General features: G+C 43.6%; 1 protein-coding gene across 3 annotated transcripts; it reads left to right on the top strand.

Moving 5' to 3' along the window:
- The first annotated feature begins 126 nt into the window (after positions 1-126).
- LMAN1 (lectin, mannose binding 1) lies at positions 127-24,577 on the top strand. 3 transcript variants are annotated; one of them, XM_083575744.1, is made up of 14 exons: positions 127-539; positions 5,263-5,417; positions 5,500-5,607; positions 8,301-8,362; positions 9,085-9,184; positions 9,935-10,058; positions 10,798-10,856; positions 11,830-11,962; positions 12,652-12,845; positions 12,946-13,016; positions 18,112-18,265; positions 19,443-19,564; positions 21,754-21,811; positions 24,260-24,577. In XM_083575744.1, the coding sequence occupies exons 1-13, from the start codon at positions 311-313 to the stop codon at positions 21,788-21,790; spliced, it is 1,548 nt and encodes a 515-aa protein (XP_083431870.1). In that variant the 5' UTR covers positions 127-310; the 3' UTR covers positions 21,791-21,811; positions 24,260-24,577. The 3 variants fall into 3 exon arrangements, with proteins under 3 accessions (XP_083431870.1, XP_083431869.1, XP_083431871.1); XM_083575743.1 differs by having other exon boundaries at positions 21,754-24,577; XM_083575745.1 differs by having other exon boundaries at positions 269-2,027; positions 2,487-5,417; positions 21,754-24,577.

Raw genomic sequence — 24,577 nt, 5'->3', positions numbered from 1 at the left:
GCGCGCGCCAGAAAATAACGAGGCGGTGACGGTTGCTGGGCTTTTAAAGCGAGGGTAGCGAGTGGGCGGGGACTCTGCTCAAACCACGTGGGTCCACAAAGCCCTCGCACCCCCCTCCTCGCCTTGTGGGCGAGGCTGGCTGGGTTACTACGCAGTAGGGGGCGGGGCAATAAAACGGGGCCCCGCCCACCCAGCCGCGGCGCTCTCCGCCTCGCTGGCCGCGCTCAGGACCCGCCCACCCCCCGGGAGCCTCGGCCAATCAGGTAGCGCCCTGTTGGCCGAGCCGGGTCTGCGCGCAGCTGGGGCCAAGATGGCGGCGGTGTGGGTGCAGAAGGGGAGCCCGGCTGGGAGGTTTCTTGTAGCAGCCCTGCTCTGCCTCGTCGGCAGCCTCCTCCCCTCCACAGACGCCACCGGCCAGATAGACGCCGGAGCTGCCGGCCCCGCGCCGCCTCACCGGCGGTTCGAGTACAAATACAGTTTCAAGGGGCCGCACTTGGTGCAGGGGGACGGGTCGGTGCCTTTCTGGGTGCACACGGGCAGTAAGTACCGGCGGGCAGGGCTCCGCGGGTGGAGGGGAGGGAGCGCCAGGGGTCCAACGGCTTCACGTCAAGCCCGGGACTTCGGCTCCGGGAAGCGCCGCAAGCAAACAGCAGAGGCGAGGGTGTCCCTGAGCGCGTGCAGAGCGCGGCTGCCTCGCTCTCCGAGCATGCGCGGTTTGTCTACGCGCGCCTGGGGTTCGCAGGTCCAGCAGATTCTCCGCCCTCACAAAAAATAAAAATTGTACTTATTGCGACCACCCCGGCGGGGGGAGCTGCAAACCTAGAAAGGCCTCCCTGGCGTTGAGGTCTGCTTCCTGACCTCCTTATCTGTCAGGTCTGCCACGTGGCCCTTCTGGACTTTCTCCCCTCGCCCTTAATAGTACAGGTAGGAGAAGCTTCCACATGCGCAGGATGGGGAAAGCAAGGCATATGGCTGGGGGTTGTGTGTTGTTCTCCCTTCATCTCAGGTATTTTGGGGTTTTCCCTTGTGTTGCTGCTGCTTCCTTATCAGAAGTAGGTAAAGTGGGCCAAAGGTTGACGGTGGTCCTCTACCTTTGGTGCTGAGATAGTTGCACAAAATGCTGAAAGCTAAATGAAAACGTAGTCTGTTCGGCCAAGGCACTACTTCGCAGGAGCACATATTTGGGAGAAAATAGGGGGGAAACACAAATAACTTGTGAAGCCTTAGCTGAGTTCTCCTAAGTGCTTGGTTAAGTCTTGCTGTATGCACACACACTCTTTCTGTAGAGCTTATAACGAAAGCAATGCTTGCTGCTCAGAGTGATGGTGATATTTATTGGCCTTCTATGTGGGTCTTGTAATTATGCCCATCCAAAAAAAATATATAGTAGCCTGTTAAGTGCTGACAGAAGTGGGACTCCAGAAACAATGATGCCTCTAAACACCAGTTGCTCTGGAGTCAGATCATACCCACCATGACTCTAGCCATTGATAGTGTTATCCTCTGTGTTTCCAGCTGTCTTTTGCAGCTAGCTAAGTTGGTGTCCATTGCTGTCTCTTGTAGGAAAAAGTTCTGTAGTTCCAACTATGCATCGCGTGAAGAAATACATTTTTTTAACCTGTCCTGAGTCTTCCAACATTCACCTTAAGTGGGTTTCTAAAAGTTCTTGTGCCACGTGAGAATGAGGGAAAAAAAACCTCTGTCAAGCTTTCCCCATGCCATGGCTAATTTCATAAACTTTTGTCATGCATCAGGTCTTCTATGATGTGAATGCATTGAGGATAAAAGGTCTGGCGCCACTGTTTTCAAACCTGTTGCATATTGGAGTGGATGCAGGGAACCTGTGGCCATCCAGATGTTGTTGGATTACAACTCTTTCCATCTTCAGGCAGCATGGCCGATGGTCAGGAAAGTTAGTTGAGATCCAGCAACATCTGGCTGCAGCTTCCTCACTCCTGCCTTACGTAGTAGTATTCACTCTAGATGCATACACTTCTGCCTGCTGCCACTGCTATTGCTCATTTACCGTATTTTTCGCCCTATAGGACGCACCGTCCCATAAGGCGCACCTAGTTTTTTTGGGGGGGGGGGAAATAAAGGGGGGGGGGAAAATTTCCCCCCCAGGCGCGGGGCTGAGGCGGGGGAAGCCCGAGCTTCCCCCGACCCCAGCCCCCAGAACAGGCAACTCTCCGCAAGCCGTGGGAGCCCAGCGCAGGGCTCCCACGCCTTGTGGAGAGCTGCGCAAAGTCTGGGTGCGCTGAGCTCAGCGCGCCCAGGCTTCGGCATGCAGGCAACGGAGATCTGCGCGAAGCCTGGAGAGCGAGAGGGGTCGGTGCGCACCGACCCCTCTCTCTCTCCAGGCTTCAGCGAAAGCCTGCATTCGCCCCATAGGACGCACACACATTTCCCCTTCATTTTTGGAGGGGGAAAAGTGTGTCCTATGGGGCGAAAAATACGGTATATAGCAACACTACTGTGCTACACAGAAGTGATTTGGCTTCTCTTTAAAGGAATTACAAGGTTTGGGCAGGGAATCGTGGCTTTATTAGAACAGACACACCATTGCCACCTCATCTTTCAGTTGGTGAATACCTGTCACCCACTCCTTTTGTTTTATATTATTGGCTTATTGGTACAGGCCTTTCCTCACCCCTTCCCCCAATCCTTTGTAACCAAGAGTAAAGACTTGTTGAATGTGACTTGAGCAGAAAATCCATTCTAACTTTCCTCAAGAAAACCACAAGCCTTTATTTCCTGCACTCCTTCATACTGTGTCATTATTTTATTAACCTCTGTCCCAATTTTATAGCATGTAGGCACAGGTTGTAATACTTTATTGTCCCTGAATGCTATTACTGTATGTGTTCATTCTACTTTAAAAAATTTAGCATATATAGCTTGCTGATGGAGCAGCGTATTTCTTTTTACAGAAGTGTTTACACTGTCATGGTGCTTTTCCACGGTAGGTGATTAGTAGCATCTTTCATTCCCATGAGGTAAACCACACCATATGGTGCTTAGGTAAGCCACAAAGATGTCTCTGTAATAGGCTGCTTTAAATGTGTTCTGACAAGCACAGTGCTCTTTCTGTTGCTTGTTTGTTCAGGTCATTTCCCCCTGTGCCACTTTATTGCAGTGAGATACCTGCAGTTTATTTTTCTCATATAAGTGTGTCTAATGGACAGAAATAATTTTTACTCATGCTGGTAATAGTGACTACTGATTGGAGGGCGGCGGCTCTTCCTTACTAGGTCCTAATTAACATATTAGGATCTTGGGATCTGCTGTCAGCGGCCTGCTTTAGCAACCTGATCCCACTTAGGGACTTTCCGTAGCTAACATGTGTTTGGTCTTGAGGTTGTAAATTCAGATTGCAATGTGTGACTTGTCATTAGTTTGCTAACTCAGTACATGATGCAGGTGCCAAAAGGATAGTCTAAATATACTTTTTAAGAATGAACATGTTCTTTTTATTGAACATGTGAAATTACTTTAAACTGAAATTTTGCGTGTGGTTTCCTGCTTTCTTTGTTTTAGTCAAAGCATTTATAGAAATGCCATATGGGAAACCATTGTATAGTTATGGTGATGTGTCACAAGTGACAGAAATGAGAGGCCTGCTTATAATTTTTCTGTGTCCAGCAGCATCTGTTTCTCTGACCCCTCTGACAGTTATTTCATTTTAATAAAATATATTAAAACAAAAACTTTAGACTGATAAGAGTTTTGATTAATTTGGTCTTAATCCATGTATTATGCTGCGACTTCTTTTTGTCATTATTTCTAATGTACCAGCCTCACTGCCTGCAGTTTGTTCTAATGTTGACTGCTCTGTCATTGATTAAACCAGCACTTGAAACACGAAGCAAATAACTTCTGATACTGCAATCATTTGATTGAATAAGCAATAAAGAAACACTCACACTTAACACAATAGCCTTGTTACTAATGAATTGGGGAAAACAAACAAAATATCTGCACACTGTTTTCTTGAAACCTTCTTGGGCAGAACGGGACATGGTTCTACAGCTAATACGAGCTGCTTAGTGTATTGCAATATATTTTGCAAAGTACTTATTTCTATAGTGGAATATAATATTGGAATGGGGAGGGATGTTTGTGCATGTTGTATTTTTACAGAGCAGGACTGTGATCATGTGTGCTGTGATTTTGTTTTATTTTTCAATACTCAGTGCCCCAAATGCCCTCATTTAGGATCTTCACAGCACTGTTCTGATTCACCACATGCTGAAACCTTTCTAGTTTGCTTTGCGTTGGGGTCTAGATTCCCTTGACTTTGGGCCACAAGTAATGAAACAAAATGATGGGTCTCCACAGTGGAAGTAAACTGGCCATGTTCCTTTTGTCTGCCAGATGTTGCCTCAGTGACAGATAAGAAATGAACCTGCTCTTTTTTAACTTCTGTAGAAATCATTTGCTCTGTCACATTGTTATGCTGTTTTATGAGGTTTTCTAAATGTTCTTAGTCAATGGTGTAGCATAGAGGTTGAAGGGTTATTAGGGCAAACAAATATGTGACTCCTATTCCCTCCTCCCTAAAAAAAAATCTCACTTTTCTATTTACATGTGGATGTGCATGGCTTACGCACAAGCTTATCTTCATCAGCCAACCTAACTTGTAATTCCACTTCATTCCTACTACATAATTCTAAAACTTGCCCAATATCCTACATTTTCACATATGGCCCAGATTCTGGATATTGAGGCCAGAGTCTTGCAGTATGTGTGCCTGACTTCAAACTAGGTGTTCTCAGATTTTCTGACAAGAGTAAAACCTTCCACATCTTAAATTTGCAACATGTGAAGACAGCATCCATGAGAATCACAGTTATTTAGTTTATTCACCACTACAAGCATCAACTGAGTTTACACTTTGAGATTGGCATTGTGTTGAGGGAGCACCATGTTTAAGTATTCATTTTCTCGTTCCACTGCAACACTGTAGTGTTGACTTGATCATTCACCATTAAATATTATCAGTGTCATAGTTCTCCATTTCAATCTTGGCTTGGTCATAGTCATCTCAGTCTAACCAGGTGGTTGTGAGGCTAAACTATGGGCACTGGTGGTGCACAATGTAGGCTGCCCTTCGCTCTTTGGAATATGGGTGGGGTAAAACACATGTAATTTTCGGTTGTCAAAAATAAATTCTGCAAATGGAGCCAATGGTGTGTGTTTTTCTGCAGCAGTTGTTCTTTGAAACACTTGATTTTAAAAATCTGTTTTTTACTTTCCTTTCAGATGCTATACCCAGCGCTGATCAGATAAGAATAACTCCATCATTAAAAAGTCAGAGGGGATCAGTATGGACAAAAAGCAAATCTATATTTGAATACTGGGAAATTGAAGTGACTTTCCGAGTGACAGGGAGAGGACGAGTAGGAGCTGATGGACTGGTAGGTAGAATGGTTGCATTTGCAGACAAATCGGTTGTATGAACCCGAGGCCTAAAATTTAGATTTGAATTTCTCTAAATAGGCAGTCTGGTTTACAGAAGAACAAGGCTTAGACGGTCCTGTTTTCGGAGCAGCAGATAACTGGAATGGAGTTGGCATCTTCTTTGACTCATTTGACAACGATGCAAAGGTTAGTGGAAAGCCATACAGAATATGCACAGCAAATAAAGTTCTCTAATAGTGTGTGTAGTAACCCTATTTTGTATGAGGTTCTGTAGACTCTAGATGCCCATTTCTTAAGATAGTTGATGCAGAACATGTGAATTTACAGCCAGTTTGCACTTGGAAGCACGTCCTACTGAATTTAATGACTTGCCATAGAATTGCCACCTAAAATATATTTTGCAGAGCAGGCTCATAAACTGTCTCTTGTTGCCAGTAGTAGAATCTTAGCACAGGATCCTATGAACATCTGTATCAGGTCAGTTGTTCAAAGGATTGGGAGGTAATAAATGCTTGGGTTCCTTGAAGATCATTTAACTATTTACATGGTATCCCATCATATATTGTTAGAGTGGATAGCATGTTGGGGCAAACATAAAACGATTTATTTATTTATTTATTTTGTAATTGCATTGTTGTGTTTTTAAAACAAAACCTTGACCCTTTCATTTCCAAAACCTTGGCCCTTTCCAAAGTGGAAACTTGTTCACTGGGGAAACTGTTATAGTGCATAATGCCCACCCATCTATGCAGATCGAGTGGGTATGTGCAAGATGCTTCAGGATAATGTAAGGGTAGCTCTGCATTTGAACACATTGGAAGAGAATGCATTCGTACATATTCTCTGTTGAGCTAGAATGGATGCAAGTGCCTTCTGAATTAGGCAAAAGGGTCTGTCTCGTCTGGCTTTGTCACCAGATAGTTTTGATAAGCCCATAGATGGGGAAAAGGCAGTAGCTTTCTTTCACTGTTGCTTTTCAGGAACTGATACTCAGAGGTATGCTGCCTTTGAAATACAGAGGTTCCATATAGCCCTCATGACAAGCTAGATTATGTTGCTTAGGCCTGTTCTTCGTGAGTTTGACTTCTTCCCTTCCATGTCTTATGTGAAAATGCAATAACACTGAAGTTGTTGGTAAAAAAAAAAAAAATCAAACCTAACTGTAACTAATGAAGTGGTGGGGGTAGAGAAGGAAGAGCAGCTTCTCTTAATCTCTGAATTAGCGCTCCTTTTGCATGAAGTCTAGAGACTTTTGTGTAAAAATCAGTTGCTTTTTCTTAAAAGTTTAAGGGCCTCACCCAAAGTTCTTTATGTTGGCAAGTCTTGCTGAACAGGTGTGGCCCAATATAAAGAGCTATTTCATTGGTAGGTTTTGTTGGGGTTTTTTGACTGCTTCTCAGTTATTTTGTTAGAGATAGTGGTATCGCACCAAGTCTTAAAAGTCCTTGGCTTTGATTTTTCCTGTTGTGTGTTAAGCTGTCTAGCTTTACTTAGCTCTTTGCATACTTCTGAACAATGCCTTTTACTGTTAATCTTCTTATTCGTGAATACTAATGCTTCAAGTTGGCATTGTTTATTCTCTAATAAGATATGAATAGTCTGTATCAAGTATTTTTTTCCTTCCAGTAGCACCTTAAAGACCAACTAAGTTAGTTCTTGGTATGAGCTTTCGTGTGCATGCACACTTCTTCAGATACACTGAAATAGAAGTTGCCAGATCCTTCTATATAGTGAGAAGGTGGGGAGGGGTATTACTCAGAAGGGTGGTGGGAATGGGTGGTTGGCAGATAGCTGTGATGAGCCTGTTGACGACTCTTAACGACTGCAATAGGTATTACAGGAAAAAGCAAGGGGTGAGAAGGTGAAAAATGGCTTTGTCATGTATAATGAGATAAGAATCCAATGTCTTTGTTCAGACCAGGTCTCTCCATGGTTTTAAGTTTGGTAATGAGTTGCAATTCAGCAGCTTCTCTTTCCAGTCTATTTCTGAAATTCCTTTGTAGTAATACAGCTACTTTGAGATCTTGTATAGAATGTCCTGGGAGATTGAAGTGTTCTCCTACTGGTTTCTCTGTCTTGTGATTCTTGATGTCCGATTTATGTCTGTTTATTCTTTGGCGTAAGGTTTGGCCTGTTTGTCCAATATAGAGAGCTGAGGGACACTGTTGGCATTTGATGGCATATACAATGTTAGACGATGAGCAATTAAATAGTCCCGAGATGGTATGTGTGATGTTGTTGGGGCCAGTAATGGTGTTGTCCGGGTGTATGTGGCAGCAAAGTTGGCATCTGGGTTTATTGCAGGCTCTGGTGCCGGTGTCCGTGTTACGTCTGGTTGTAGTATTATTGTGGGTTAGGAGTTGTTTAAGATTGGGTGGCTGTCTGTAGGCAATGAAAGGTCTTCCTCCCAGAGCTTGAGAAAGAGAACTGTCATTCTGTCAACTGTAGACCAACACGGCTACCTATCTGTATTTGTATCAAGTGTCATGATTTAATAAATTTCTGTATTATGTGAAGATCATGGGGCAGTTTACAGTATAAAAACACAAAAATACATACAGTAATAACAAACAAAAAAAATACACCCCCTCCACACAGTTGAAAAGTTGTGTTAACTGGCTCTCTGAACACTTCATAGGCCCCTCACTGGCCCTGCTTCTCACCCCAAGTGCTTTTTGCCTGGCTGCAATGTGTTCTTGAACTCTGATAATGCCTCAGATTACAACTAGTGCATGATCCAGGACCACAAACTTCACAGAAGCATTGTACTAGGTTTTTTGCTAAGCAGCGTCACTTTTCAAGTTAGATGAGTTCCAGATTAGACTTTAAAAAACCACTTTTGAGAGAGACTTTTATCTTGATATGTGTTTCCCCCTCAGAAAAACAACCCAGCGGTGATTGTTGTTGGCAACAATGGCAAGCTCCATTATGACCATCAAAAGTAAGTTGTCTGTGGAAAGATATTTGGAAGACTTATAAACCAGGGTGAAAATTATTTAAGTAAATTATGTTTGTTTGCTTTCATTTTGATTTCCTCCTGTGCAATGACAGATGGTTGCATCATGTTCTAAAATGAGCGAAAGCTGGGTGTATATTTGGGATTCCCCAAATACAGTTGTTTCTTTGTAAGCGTTTTCGTGTTGCATGTGCGCTGATGCAAATATCGCCGTTTTTTATTATTACTATTAATGAGTAGGAAAAATGAACTCAAAGCAACTGAGAAACAGATATGAAAGCAAGGGTAAAAACAACCTAAAAGACAATGATAATAATAAAGGAGCAAATCAAATTCAACTCCACCCCACTAAAAATATGCAGAGTTGAGCTCCAAAGGCATTGGTGAATAGAACTATTTTTTTAACCTCATGCCTAAAAACAGATCAAGACGATGCCAGGTTTCATATCATGGCTAACAGTAGTTAGGCTTCCCTGAGTCTTTGCCAGGAACTGCAAGTGGTTTTTTAAACCACTTGCAGTTCCTGGCAAAGAGGGGATTTTTGCTGCATGTGGTTTCTTCTTTAGAGTGTACATTAATGGAAATTATGATAAGTATTTCATTTCTTGATTAGATCGCTTGAACTTTATTCTAGTCATGATGTCAACTCTGCACACCTGTGTGTATTATCCCATATTTCTGGTTTTAAAGTTTGTTTCCTTTTAAAGTGATGGTTCCACACAAGCACTGGCGTCGTGTCAAAGAGACTTCCGTAACAAACCTTACCCTGTTCGAGCAAAGATCACATACTACCAAAAGACGCTGACTGTATGTACTCTTAATTCTCATTATATTCCTCTCACTATACTTTTCTGTATGTGCACATTTTAACGTTGCAGTCTCTGAGCAGGCATACTTCCTTAGGGATTTAAAAGCTGGGAAAGATTATTAATGAAAGCAAGATGTGTGTGTCTTTGCTAGGAGAGGCCAGGTAGTTTGTACAATCAGAGTTTGTGTTCCATTTGTTTATAGTTTGACCTGTTGCATCTCGCAGAACAACATTTCCCCCTTCTCAAAGCTAAACAGAAATTGGGTGCAGCATGGGAAAAATGTGGCACTGTATTGATTGCATTCATAGTAAGGACTGCAGGGTAACTAGGGATTATTATCATTCATTGTGCCTTTAGGTATAAAGAATGGAATTCTCAATAAATAGGCTGCACTACAGGCTTGAATTAGATGGTGCCCCTAATTAAAGGAAAGTTAAATAGTGTTTTAAATTACAATTTTATTGCATAATTTACACAGATTAAGATGTAGGAGCAAGCTAGTTGGCCTTGGGCATCACAATGAGTTCCTCATATAACTGGAAGAACCATATGTTTGCGGGTGGGTACAGAGGAATTCCACTGTAATTGACATACATTTAGCATCTCTACTAAATCTCAGGTGGCAGAATGTCAGGAAACCCTCAGAATGCTTCTGCCAGTTGAAGTAGACCTATATGGGCCAGACAGGGAATTGGCCAAACACTGTATAAGGCAACTTCCTATCTTTACATCTCTCTCTTTTTAAAAGATATTGATCAACAATGGATTTACTCCAGACAAAGAAGACTATGAGTTTTGTGCCAAAGTGGAAAACATGGTGCTTCCTTCAAATGGATACTTTGGGATCTCTGCAGCAACTGGTGGCCTTGCAGGTGATTTTTAGTACCTTCTCTCCTTCCTTTTTAGCAAAGACTTCCCCTCTCCCTTGGGTAAATTAATAACTGCTAAATTGTGAAATGTCTGCCAGCTTAGTAACAAGAGAATCGGCAACCATGACTGGCACCTGATGCTAATGTGCTTTGTGGAAGTCTGCAGAAGAAAGGAATTAGACAAGGATGTAGAAGTTCAAGGCGTTGCCCTAGATGCGTTCCTTTTGGTTAAATCGCTTCTGGTTCACGGCACTTGTACATACCAGTGCTATTGGTGGGTGGAGTTGGGCAGAGACTCCTTTGTGAGTTTCTCTTCCTGATGGAGAGGGATAGAGTCAAGAGCATTGGCTCCAATAGGAGGGCTTCTGTATAGCACTGTGCCCAGTCTAGGAGGGTGCTGGTTTTAACTTCATGGAGGCTCAATCTGATGTCCTTTAAGATCCTCACCATCAAGAGCTTTGGGAGCAGGGAGATTGTTGTTTGAGGAAATAGAGGCCCAAAGTCTCTTAGTGCCATGATGCTTGAGTCTGCCACAGTCAGCTCTCTGGGGCCCCAGATGCTGACGGTCAGCCTTGCAATGCATATCTGTCGATGCATCTCAATCTTAAATGTGTGGTACTGCTGGTCACGCAGTGGACCAGGTACAGAGATGAACTTTCTTTTATACTGATGTCATTCTACTGTGTTGGAACAATCAGAGCTAATCGTTTGCTGTGTTTGGGTTTGTTTGTTTTTTACCCAGATGACCATGATGTCTTGTCTTTCCTGACTTTCCAGTTGACAGAGCCTAGCAAAGTCGCGGTAGGCATCCCTGGGCAATAAAAATTACTTCCCTCGATGTATTTGTGTGACAGGGGCTTTGTGAGAAAAGATATTTTCCCCGTTCATGTCAGCACTGGATAATACTTCACTCTCACAGTTTGAAGAGTGTTTAAATGAAACAAAAGATGAATGTTTGGCTTGCAACTGGGGGCACTTCCTTCTTTTTATATATAATGGTGTTTTGGCAGCCATCACCCTTCTGGAAACTATCTGCCAATTTGTGCTTCAGTTCTAATGTATTACCTTAAATTCTACTTTCAGTCAATGATACCTAGCCTTTGGATAAGGAGAAAAGAATGGCTGTAGAGTTATTTAGCTGAACGTCGCTTCCACATAGGTTCTTTAAAGTGAACACGCTGAAGCCTTAATGACTGAGGAGCTGTCATTGACATCAATATTTGAATATTACATTCATGAATTTGATGGGCTCCAGGTAGTAGGTGACGGCACACTGGTTATGAAGTCCTTTCCTTAAACTTTGCAGTGTCTTGATTTGGCCTAGCCAAAAACACACATTGGGATGTCAGAAAACCATGATTGCTTGAATTCAGCAGCTGTAATGCATGTACAAGGTGCTGTGTGGTTGGGATGAAATTGCTTGCCCAGAGCAATGTGGGTGAGAATGCAATGCAGAACTAGATGCGGCTGTTGCTTTGAACGGATTGGATGCAGGTTAGAGGGGTGTGGTCTTCTAATTGTACCATCTGTCAACATGGTCAGCATGATTTAAAAAATACTGGTCCACGCTTGGTTGTTTGTGTGTGAGAACAGGCCAGAGGGAAGTGGTATATTAGGGATTTGTTAGTTCATTAGGAGAAAGTCATGTGAACAAATGCTAACATTTCTGGCTGCTAATGGTAGGGGTTGGTCTGGATGTCGAATACCAAAGATATTTGCTGGAGACATTGAGAATGTCCTCCTAAACAAATTTCTCTTAAAATTGGTTTTATAGCCTCCCCCTGATACAGAAATTCCTGAAAAGGACAAAGAGAAATATCAAGAAGAGTTTCAGCATTTCCAGCAAGAGCTGGACAAAAAGAAGGAGGAATTTCAGAAGGAGCACCCTGACATGCAAGGGCAGCCTAGTAAGTGGCTAGGTGACTGGGAAGAGGGATGACTCGGTTTCAAATATTTGCCTTCTTGTGATGCATTCATCTTGATTTGCAGTTAGACATCTGCTATGGTAACATCTTAAACCATAATAAAAATAAGCTATGGTTTTTAATGATTGAGCGGTATGGTTGTGCACGCTGCTACAATAATGGTTGCTTCATTTGCACAGTGCTGCTGCCAGGAAGCAAGCAAGTGTCGCTTCAGTCATCCAAACCTGGGTTCATGACTTCCTTCTCTCCAAGCCAACCACGAGTGGAAACCAAGAACAAACTTTGTGTTCTGCTGATGGTTTGGAGGGAAGCAAACCATGAGCCGGGTTTGGACAAATCAAGCTAAACTCAGGCTCATTTCTCGGCGTGATTTCATTGACATTCATTTCATTGACATTATTTACATATAAACACACATGGATCACTGCAACATGGCTCCCTCTCTAGCATCAGACAGCAAAGAGAAAAGGAACAAAGGACAATAGTCCCACTTCACGGAACACAGTAACACAAACATCCTGTCTCCGTCACTTCCCACTCTGTGGAGTCGAAACATACACCGTCATGTAAAACACAACAATCCCATGACTGCAATTACGGAGCAGGAATTCTAACATTGATAACGTATACCTAGAATGTCCTTTCAGTTTGTTTCTTATTTGTTTTTTAAGCTGATGATCTCTACGAGACTGTGAGTGATCGTGAGCTTAGGCAAATCTTTGAAGGCCAGAATCGAATTCATCTTGAAATAAAGCAGCTCAACAGGCAGTTGGACATGATTCTGGATGAGCAGAGGAGATACGTCTCTACAGTGACAGAAGAGATTTCCAAAAGAGGAAGTGGAGGCCCAGTACAGCCAGGCCAGGCAAGCAAAACACGCAGTTCATGCATGTTTCTCAGGTCCCCTTCTTTGCCGTTCTTCACTAACTGTATTGGGTTTGTGTCTCTTTCTGTGTTTCCTTAAGGTCTCCCAACAGGAGCTTGATAATGTTGTAAGAACTCAAGAGGAGGTCCTGAGACAAGTCATCGAAATGAAGTAAGAATGCATGCACAAAAGAGGATGTAACCCACCCCCAGTTTGTTTCTGAGTTGTGTTTCATGTTGCCTGGTGCATATACAGAAGTGTTGGGACCTGGGATTTCCTTGCTCTTCATAACGCGCTTGAGAAAAGTGTTATCTTTGCTCAGTTAGCCTTTATCATTGCAACCATGAATGATAGTGGAACAAAGAATAATTACAACAAAACGAAATGTGCACAATAATAGTTTAACTTATTTATCACACTACTGAGAAGGTAGAAAATTGGCTCTAAGTTTAGAAGCCACCAAGGCAAACCCTACCTCCACCGATTCATTATTGCAATATTATTTTGCAATAATATTGCAATATACATTATTGCAATATTATTTTGCAATATAACACATTGACACATTATTGCAAGAAGCCAACAGAAAATAGAATTTCTGTCATTCAGACCTGCTAGCCCCCCTCCCCAAAAGCTGGATTGAGAAATTTTAAACCAATTGCAGAAAAGCAGGGTGATATATACACCTTCTGTAAAACCACTGCATTCTCTTAGAGGGTTAGAATGTTTTTCTAGGCTTCCTTTTTTTAATTTAAAGGAGTAGCAGCCAACCTGATGCCCTCCAGAAGTTTTGTAGGCTACAGCTCCCATCATCCCTGGCCATTGGCCATTCTGACTGGGGCTGATGGGAGTTGTAGTTTAACATCATCTGGAGGGCACTATATTGGGTAAGCTGCCTAATAGGAAGCCTCATTACCTTCTGTTTATTTGTGTAGGGCTCCTTTCTATTCATTTTTTTTCTCTGTTCACTGCTTAAGCATTTTACACCGTGCAGCACCCAGTGTATTTACAGACTTCTAGGGGACTCTGAAATGCGAGCAAATACGTAAGGTTGTAGAGTTTTCCCCTAAAATAGCATGTGTTTGGGTAAACCGAGGTCACTTTATGACGATAAAATGGGAGAGGGCTCCAGGTGGTAGGCCTGCGAAACCAACAGTTCTGGCATTGGAGTTTTGAGTAGCTGTTTGTCAAGGTTTGTTGGCGCGAGAGGAGAGCTTTAGGGCTGATAGTTGAGAGGACCGTGTGAATGAGCGCAATCTAGCTTGCTGGACAAAGTGTGGCCTTTGTGCCCTCTATGCAGCCCTACCTACGGAGCGGTCTAAAGCAGCGGTAGCATGGCTAATGGTCAAGGATGATGGGAGTTAGTAGTTTGGAACAACCTAGAGGACTCCCCATTGGCTACCCCTCTTCTAAAGCTTTTGCCAGGAAGCTGGCACTTGCCTCTCACTCCCAGAGGGAGATGTACCAAGTGTCGACACATGTTCTTGGACACAGAGTAAGCACCCGCCCAAGCAGTTGTTTTGTGACAGATTCATTACTGGGCTCTGCCCATCAGAATGCCTGTGAGCTTGTGTCGCCCCTGTGTTCAGTTTGAAAACAAGAGAGGGACATACCTTGTAGGAAATTTTCTTGCAATCTTCACGCAACGGCTTTGAACCGTCAACGTTTATCGCTATTAATGGTTCAAGGACTGCTCCTTCAGTGTGCCTAAGTAGGTCAGCTTTTATAGAATAAAGATTATAGAATGTACTTCCATTTTCACCCTTGTTTCTTGGGGACGGCTTTTATTTTAATATTCTTGGCAAATCTTTATGCCGGACAAGTAAATTAGATTTCCTTGTTAACATCAGAAGCCTGCCCTTTTAGTGACTACTTATTAAGAAAGCTTTTGCGTAACATCATCTTAATATTTTCAGCTTGAGATTAAAGAATGTCTTGCGGATACGAAACAAAAACAAATCAGTATCCCCAACCCCCAGCTTCCTGGCCTTTGTGGCCATTGCCAGAGGGGAAAAGACTTACTGTCCTTGTAATTTTCATATCAAGATTTGTATGTTTCCTAATCGCTTCATTAGAAAAGACTTCTAGCTTATGTAGAAGAAATTGGTCCGCTTCCCTTTTTGACCAGAGCATTGTTGAAATAAAGTGCTCTGTGTTGAGTGTTTACTGGGATTTTTGATCCATAACATTTGCATTTCTGGTAACTTGACAAGTAGATGAGTTACTTGATTATAATCTTTAAAACAACAACAACAACAACCTTACTTAAGCCTGGGAATTCCCTGATAAATATGTAACGGTCTATATTTTTCTGGAACAATATACCGTATTTTTCGCCCTATTGGACGCACCGGCCCATAGGACGCACCTAGTTTTCAGGGGGGGAAATCAAGGAAAAAAATATGATTTCCCCCCCGCAGCTCTGGGAGCAGCGGACAGGCTGCACACAGCCTGTGTGCTACTCCAAGACCTTCTCCCTGCTTTTGCGGGAGGTGGCGGAATTCCCCCACCTCCCGCAAAAGCCCACAGGAGCCGTGCGCGACTCCTACGGGCTTTTCGACCAGGAGGGAGAAGGGACTGAAACGGCCATTCAGTCCCTTCTCCCTCCTCAGGGAAAAGCCCCCAAGAGCGGTGCGCTCTTCAAAGGGTGCGCGGCTCCTGCGGGCTTTTCTACGAGGTGGGGGAATTCCCCCACCTCCTAGAAAAGCCAGCAGAAGCCGCGGAGCCCCTTTAAAGAGCGCACGGCTTTTGCCTACTTTTGCGGGAGGTGGGGGAATTACCCATCTCCCGCAAAAGCCCACAGGAGGGTTCGAGAGTAGCGGGAAGGCGTCGCACGCCTTCCCGCTGCCCCCCAATCTCTGGGGCTGGCGATGGGGGAAGCGCTGCTTTCCCCACCGCCAGCCTCAAAGTCGGGTCGGGGAGCAGCGGGAAGGCGGCGCGCGCCTTCCCGCTGCCCCCCATCCTCTGGGGCTGGCGATGGAGGAGGCGCTGCTTTCCCCCACCGCCAGCCTCAAAGAGCAGACTCTCCTGGCTTCAGCGGAAGCAATGCAAAGCCTCCGGAGCGTAGGCTTCGGAGGCTTCGCGTTGCTATCGCTGAAGCCAAGGAGCCTGCATTCGCCCCATAAGACGCACACACATTTTCCCTTCATTTTTGGAGGGGAAAAAGTGCGTCTTATAGGGCGAAAAATACGGTACACATGTGGCACATAAACAGTTCTATTTTAAATAATTGTTGGGGCAAATGAGGCCAAGAGATACGTTTCATCCAGTGACTTTGATGCCTTTGAGCCTTGGTCTCCTAAAACAGTATTCTAATCCCGAACCAATGTTGAGGAACCTGTGGCCCTTGGCTATGTTGTCTGGGGCTAATAGGAATCGTGATTCCAGCAACATCGGACGGGCCAGTTCCCAACTCCTGTCTTAAACAAGGTTCTGGGATCCAGGAGGTAGTTCAACTCCATGTTTTGCTAATTTAAATCTTATGCAACTGGTAACCAATGAATCATTCATATCTGCAAATGTTGCATCTTAACAATGCCTGCTTAAAACATGAAGCGTTTATGCTTAACTTCAGCACATAGCAACACTTAAATGAAGATGAGCTTTCCAGTGTGTTTGAATGTTTACACGAAGCAGTAATTTGAATCGGTTCTTTTAAGTAAAGTGGCAATCACTGTTATTATATGGCTGAATAAAGAGCTTTACTAAAGGCTACAGGGTAAGTCTCTGAACAAAGAGTTGCTGTGAAATCATCTTTTGTCCAAGCAAATGTGAAGTTTCAAGTAAATTAATAGAAGCAAATTTGGGGCATAGACTTTGATTATTCTGTTAACAATGAAAGGGATTATCATTCATATGATGATATGTCGCTGTAGATGCTAATCCTCTTTGCAACTGGAAAGAGGCATCACAACAAGAAACTTATATGAACATATTGATTAAGAAACAGGCCTGCCTCCCTTATCCAATCAGTTTAGATGTCTAATATCACCAGTTACAGCATCTGCACTTTTTGTGGCTTTAATTTTCTTTTTTGTAAGAGCAGAAAATGAATTTATTCCAAGATAATTCTGTGTATTGCATTGATGCACGCGGGAAATGAAATTTGTCGTATAAAAGGTAATCATGGGCCATGTCTTTAAATCTTTGCTTATCCCTAAAGCATATTCTGCTGCTTGAAACAGATTTTAGCTTCCTTAGAGTTTTGACATCATTTAAAGCTTTGGGAGACTTGGATTCAGACCAGTCTTTGGAACAAAGTTGTAAGCCTTGCGACAGCCACAAAATATTTTATTGCACACAGCTAGGTTGCCGAAGGCTTACATTGAAACACTGCATAGCTGCATCATAATCTGCAGAGTAGAATAATAGAATTTTTTTTAGAATTCATTACTAAAGAATGGTGGGTTTTCTTACTTTATTTTTCCTTTAAAAATTTTTTTATTTCACTTTACTTCTACTTTACTTGGGCACTTTTATACCACCCAGTCAACTGTGCTGCTGATCAAGGCTGTAGTCTACTTACCTAGGAGTAAGTGCCATTTAACTGAGTGGGACTTAATTCTGGGCAGACGTGTATAGGACTACACCTGAGGAGAGCTGATATAATTTTGGGGTGCGGGGAGCCAGATTTGGAGCTGGACTCTAAACAACATCTAGATATGTACAGGATCTCCACCCCTTATGAAATGCATATAACTATAGGGCTAGTGTAAGGGCTTTCCTGATGCCTATTCTAAAATGCCTTGATTTGGGGCATGTGTTTCCGATTGGCTCTCCACACCCAGACAACACACAAGGCTAGCTAGGTGTGCACTCCTGGACAGCAGGAAACACTCAAACTGCAGCTTGACTTGGGCAATCTTGAACAGCCAGTGAGGTGTGCTGTCTTACGTGAAACACAGCCCAAGCAAAAGGGACCTTTAACCCCACCTTCCTTGGACTGGGCAAGATTATTTAGAATCTCACCCTTGGCTGCTCACTCCCATCTGCTGCATCTTGGCTCCGTACATGGGAATAAGCAGTACACAATGGGACTGTTTGAATAGAGTGCTTGCTCTTATCTTGTCTCTCTTTTCCTTGGCCCTCGCAAGTAGTGGACCAAACAAACGGTGCTAAGAGAGTTGTTTGCCTCTGTTAGCTTTGCAGCTGTAAGGAGGCTAGAGAAGCTTTTGATCCTCTCTTACGGCTGCTTACTTTGGGAAGGAGGGCGAACCTCTGTTTGGGAGGGAAAATATCACTATTGGGTTTTTTTGTCTCTTCCCAGGAACTCTGTGGGAGAAACACTGAGGCTAGTCAGTGGTAATCAACATGCTGCCTCTGCTGGTGGAATCTATGAAACAACCCAGCACTTCAACGACATCAAGGAGCATCTCCATGTAGTAAAGAGGGACATCGAACATCTAGTCCAGAGGAACATGGTACTGCAGCCTCTTGTCAAATGCGGAAACAGTTTGCTGCACTGTGTCTGCTTGCATGCTACCAAGGGAGTGTTTTAAGGCCTGGCAAGGTGCCAGGGTTGGGCTTTTGACTTGGGCAAGGATCGCTACCTCATAGATGCTTGGATCCAAGGTGGTCTGTGACAATGCTAATTGGCTCCAAAGCTTCGGAGCCACTCAGAAGCCCCCCCAAGGCTCCAGAGGGGGCTGTCAGACCAGGGCTGTGCATGTGAAATTCTGCACACACTTCCTTCCCATTGACATTCAGTTAGGTTTCCAAGTAAGCATGCTTGGGATGGTGATGCAAATTTGCTTTTTTTCACCTGGTGCCTGTCCAGTCATTTTTGCACGCTTCTTGGGTGGATCTCTCTCTCTCTCGTGTGTGTGTGTGTGTGTGTGAGAGAGAGAGAGAGAGAGAGAGAGAGAGAGAGAGAGAGAGAGAGAATATGCATAGCAGGAGACACTTGAGGTTTCACTGGTTTTATTGCTAAATTTTTATTCTGAAGTAATTTTGAAGTATTTTTTGTTTTCTGATAGTAGGACTGTCTTGAGTCATTTTGAGATAAAAGACTAAAATCCAAATGTCAACATTTGCTTGTAAAAACCTATATTGCCACTCTTTTGGATGGTGTTGGCATGATAGCTCATCTATCAAGGCTCACTCCTCTACAGGAGACCCACTGCCAAGAAGCCCTGGCCCCTGCTGCTGCTGCTGCTGCTGCTGCTGCTGCTGCTGCTGCTCCTCGTGGTTGCCTCTCTGCCTGCTTTTTTCCCTTTTCTCCCTGGCCCAGAAGGAACTGACAGCAGCAATGAGCAGGAGGATTATCAATCACCCACCTGCTCACTTGACTATTGGGTCTCTTTTGTGGCCAGCAAGGACATAACAGTGATGAAGGGAAAGCAGCAACATTGGGAGCAATAGCCATGAAGAGCTGGTGAGAAAATTGTCTTGCCAAAGGGCCCTCCAGAACCTGAAGTTCTAGAGTGATGCCCAAAATCTCTGCCTGTTGGTAGGCTTGGTTACCTCCTGTGAATATACCAACACTCTGGTACATTCACAAGTATTCCTTGCACTCTCTTACACGGAAGCATAAGGGAAACCTTCCCTACTGCGTATTGCATTTGCTGAGAAATTGTTCTCTTCCCTCTTGCTTTCTAGCCATCAAATGAAAAACCTAAATGTCCAGAGTTGCCACAGTTTCCATCGTGTTTATCAACAACACACTTCTTTATATTTGTAGCAGTCCAGACTTTACTGTTCATCGGTTACATCATGTATAGGTAAGTTGGAATGTGTTTTGCCTGCATCGTGCTGGAATAGAATTGATTTCAGTGGCTTGAAAGTGCAAAACAGTCCCTCCTAAGCAGGCATCAGTAACTGCAGAGAGGGATGTGTAAAAACCTTCTCTTGTCTGAACAAAATGAAATAAATGGTAGGCTTTGCCCTGTCATTGGTGCCAGGATGACTTGGTGGCTAGCCAAAACTCCCTTTCCACCCTGCCCTCTAAGGTCTTCCTTGCAGTATCAGAGAGCGTTTCAGAGGTGCTTGGAATTTCTCAGGTCCCCTGCCCAACTTGCAGGGAGCCACACACTCTTGTCCTCCCTGTTCTGAGCTCAATAAGAACCACCCTGAAGCTGTGTTGAGCCTCAGTGAAACTCTGAAAGTGAGGAACCTCTGGCTGGTTTTCAGATCTCTGAAGCTCACTGTGTGAAGTGCCCAGTTCTTCTCCAGAGCTTGAGTTTAAAGGCACACACTGGTGGATTTCTGACTTCAGACAGTTTTTCAGAATCGCACACAAGTACTTAAGAAATTTTCTGCAGAGATGAAATCTGAGTGGAACTCCTGAGAAGGAGTGTCTTCTTAGTGCACAGCTCCTCCCTCTCTTTTGTGACCATCATTTCCAGGATCTTAACCACTTCATTATATTGTCTTCCATATTTCAGGAGTCTGAGCTATTTTTCCTCAGCCAGTCTGCATCCTAAAGCATGAACTAAGATAGTTGTGCCACCCCACCTTAAATTCCGCAGTAGGAAAGCAATGCACCCGTGTCCAGTATTGAGGCTGTTAGGTTAAGCTTCTCATTAGCAACTGAAGCCTGGCAACTTCCAATAACATACCTCTCTAATCAAGGGTTCCCAAAAGTTCAAAGTACACTTCCGCGGGACAAAGAAGCAATTGCATCGCCCTTTCTCTTATGTCAGCTTTTAAGATTAGCACTGCCTACACCTTTTTCTTGCCCTAGGGCAGGGCTGGCTTCCCCCACCCCCCAGCTTGAGTGTTGCATTCACCATACTGCATGGCAGCAGTGATGTAGGGCCACGTAGCCACGGAACCTGTAGTTCCTTCCTGTGCACACCACACTCAGCCACACATAGTCACCAGGCATACTTGTGTGGAGGTGGAAGAAGGCTGCAGCCCCCAAAGCAATGGGGTGGGGTGGAGAAGCCCACACCCCATCGAGGACCCTAATGGGATTCTTGCTGGGGAAGGACAGGATTTCCTTCTCACCTGCTGTTTCTGAGGTGGGCGTGTCCTCCTTCCCCTCTGCTCCCCATGCAAGTTAATGGCAAGCATGATCTCTCTGCTAATTTGGATATGGAGTGGGGGAAGACACTCCTCCTGGCTGGCTGCAGCAATTGGGAGGAGGCTGGCAAGCCACTTCAAATGGCTTTGCGGGCCTGATTCTGGGGGCAAGTGACAGATAGAGAGATTATGTTTGCTAGAAGTGCCAAGTTCTGTAGAACACAAGTGGACAAGATCTTGCAGGCTAGACGACACACTGCACGGCAGCTGTGTTAACAATAGTCTTGTTGTCTCCTCTATTTGCGCAGCATGCTCTTGGGGAATAGTTGCTTTGCAGTGCATAAGAGCAACTTTTGGGAGCCATTTCTCCAGCCACCCACGGTTCCAAACTGGTGGAGGACAGAGAGTTTAGGAGGGAAATGACTTCCACAGGAAGAGTTAAACGCCATTCTCTTCCCCCACCCACCCAGCCATCCCTTCTTTGCTTCAATGTTCCTACTTTCAAGGATCTTCTCCAACAGAGTCACTACATACAGGTGTAGGTAGTTTGTCCCTAAAAGGACCAAAAAGTTAGTGCAAAATAAAGTAGGTTAAAATGGCCACACTTCCACAAAGCTTTTTTAATTATTATTTGAAATAACCTGAAACGATTTTGAAAACTCAGCTTGGCCCTAACCACACTTGGGCCTGCATGTCTGAAGAGTTGACTCAGTTGGTTCAGGTTCAGCTGGAGGGGTGGTTCATGCCTGCTCTGCTTCTAGTCTTAGTCCATGAAAGAGGGAGCCCAGACTAGTGCTTGTACCACTCTGGCTGATGTTTGCACCCTTGCTCTGAATTCTAGATCTGAAGTTTCTAGATCTGAAAGAGGTACTGCCTTGCTGAAATGAGCAAAAGGCTTCCTGTGTTTGGTTTTGCTAATTGCTCTCCCCTTTTTGTTTGCGTGCAGGACTCAACAAGAAGCTGCAGCCAAGAAGTTCTTTTGATGGCCAGTCTGTGTGCATCTGGTGTGTGCATGCAGAGCGTTACAGGAGTTGCAGATGAGGGAAACTTTAGTGTTTAAAATGCTTCAATATTTTAAATTATTGAGTGTTTACTGAATATGCTGAATTTCAGATAAAATGTAAAATTGACAATGACGCTGAGGAAGAAATGAGACCAGTTCTGTCCTTGCGTTTCCAGGAGATGTTGGAATATGCCCCTTAATTCTACTGTCAAGATACTTCCCAGGCAGAGAACTGGGACTGTGGTCCTGCTTGCACTGATTATTACATTATCTGATTTTGGGTGGGCAGGGGGCGGGAAGAGCTGCTGTAAAACATTTGTTACATATCAGATTTATTTGGGGTTGGGAAACCTTAAAATTGCATTCCCCTTCTGTTTTATGGAAAGAGGTTGCAAAACTAGCATTCATATCTTGGGCAAGTTCAGTCTGGTATGTTGCAAGCCCACCTTCAAAAATATGCACAATAACAGTGATCAGCAGAGACATTTAATCAAAAGGTCTTTAGAGCAACGATTCAGTGGACCAACACAAGGTGGAATTTTCTTGTGTGGTGACAACGGAAGAAAACAAGTCTGCCAAATACTGTAGTCCTTTCAAGCATGTTTTGGTATAGTTCTTCTGAAACTGACCATACTTTTGTAAAAGTGTTCTTTAACCTCTCTTCAAGGAAGAGACCTTAGCTTGCATGACTTTATAAAATTAATCTGAGTTCAGAGTATATGATATAGTGGTGGTCCTCTTTTTTTAAAAAAAGTCACTGAGCAGTGTTGAAAACCATGCCGATCCTGCAGTGAACTCTTTAGAATGTTCTCCAAAACGTTGAATACCTTCACCTGGGAACATTGTGAGTGCACATCAACCGTTTTCTTACAAACTGGCCCATTGTTGATCATCCCTGCTTTTGCTGTACAGGTGTTGTTTATAATCCGCTTAAAGTTTTTGGTGCCTCGCCGCCTTATCATGTTAACACATTATATGGGAATTCCCACGCCCCAACTGAAAATACAGATTTACTCTTGCCTTGTTTACATCTTGCAGTTCGCTCTTGTTGCCTTCCAAATTGTATTCAAATGGCCGTGGAAATTGTAGGCCTTTAATAGAATTTAAATCAGGATTTCTAACAATGTTTGACTTTAAGAATTGTATCCAGTGCTGTTCTTTTGCTTGTGGAAAGGTTTTTGACCCTGTGAACGGAGGAGTGAGGGGAGTGAGTTTTGCCAAATGCCCCTTCCCTTCACACCATCTCTGACTTTGCTGGAGGATTTGACAACCATCTGGAGCGGGGCTGGGGAGAGGCAATGGGGATTGCAGAGGAAATACACAATCAGCAAAAACTCACTTCTGTTCACAGGAGTTCTGCAAACGGAAGGACAGTATTGGAATCCACCCTGAACATTTTTCAAAAGGCAGCAACAGTCTACCACGTTCAGTATTACGTACGTTAAAGGCATATTGCCCTTGTCAGCTTGGAAAAACTGAACAAATCTATGCAATAGTTTTCTCCTTCTCAAATGTGGTCTCCCCCCTTCCCTCCCTGCCATGACTTCAGTAACATTATGTGCTGAATTATAGATGTTTCTCATCAGGCTTTTATTTACTGTTTGTTGAAGGACCTGCTGCTCAAAACTTCAATTCATAATATGCAAATAAGGACAAATAAAACAGCAGCAGCAGCATTTTTAACTAACCAAAATCATACAAGAGGGCAAATTAACCTGCTCAGACTCACACCAGCAAGTATTTTTACAGGTGCCTTGGACTAAATGAAATACGTAAAAGCTACTGTTCTTTTTTTTTTAATTAAAAAAAGGAACATCTGCTCAAGCTTTGCTCCCACCAGCACCAAAGAAAGATACGGCTTCTACTGCAGAAAGACTTTTCAGTGCTTTTTATGCTGAAAGAACTGATTTCAGTGAGATGTTTCTTTCTGAAATATCATTGGAGAAACGAGAATCTGCTTGTAGACGACATCTCTTATCTTCTTTCAACAAAATGTGAATCTTCCCAGCTGTGATGCATTCAATTTGAGAATTAAAATATTGAAGCAACCAGTGGTATTGTTATCTTGTGTCCAGGTGGGATCAAACTGGGTCTTGAAGTAACCTGTAGCCTGGGAAGTAATGCCAGAGCAATGCTTTTCTGAAAACAGCAGCATTTTGACCTATGTCTTGAATGGGAGTAGAAGGCTGCCAAAACACACCCCTTTTCAAGGGTGGTGTTCCAAACTGGTGCATCTTGACTTCGTGCTAGCAAAAAGAAGAGATTTGCTATGTGATCCCTGCCAATTCTACACATCTACCTGGCATGTTTGCTTCTAAACCGATCTACTCCCACTTTTTCATAATTCTCAGCTATACTCTTTGTTCTGGCATGTGGTCAAATGTAAGCACATTTTTCAAAAGGCTACTTGTGTTAGCATTTCTAATTGGTGTAAATACTATTCCTTTAGACTGCAAAAGAACAACGTACGAATCCAGTTTTAGAAGCACTTTGCATCAAACCGGTGCTGTGTTATTCACTGTTACACGTGATCGTGCTGATGATGGGTAAAATTCAAACAAGCAAGTGCAGAATGTTCTTAACTATGTACAGACCACCTTCTATGGGTGAAATCTACTGTTTAATGGAAAAACACTGCTGAAGATAACTTTGTATCGTCAACTCCTGTATGCTTTTATTAAAAAAAAAGCTATCTTGTTGTCCTCAAAATCCAAGCACTTAAAGGAAATTGGAAATGAATTTGAATAAAAGTACCTATTTTTAGCAA

Source organism: Podarcis filfolensis (assembly GCF_964270895.1).
Source record: "Podarcis filfolensis genome assembly, chromosome: 11".
NCBI lineage: Eukaryota > Metazoa > Chordata > Lepidosauria > Squamata > Lacertidae > Podarcis > Podarcis filfolensis.
Note: the sequence above shows the minus strand (reverse complement) of the source record. Positions and strands in the feature narration are given on the sequence as shown.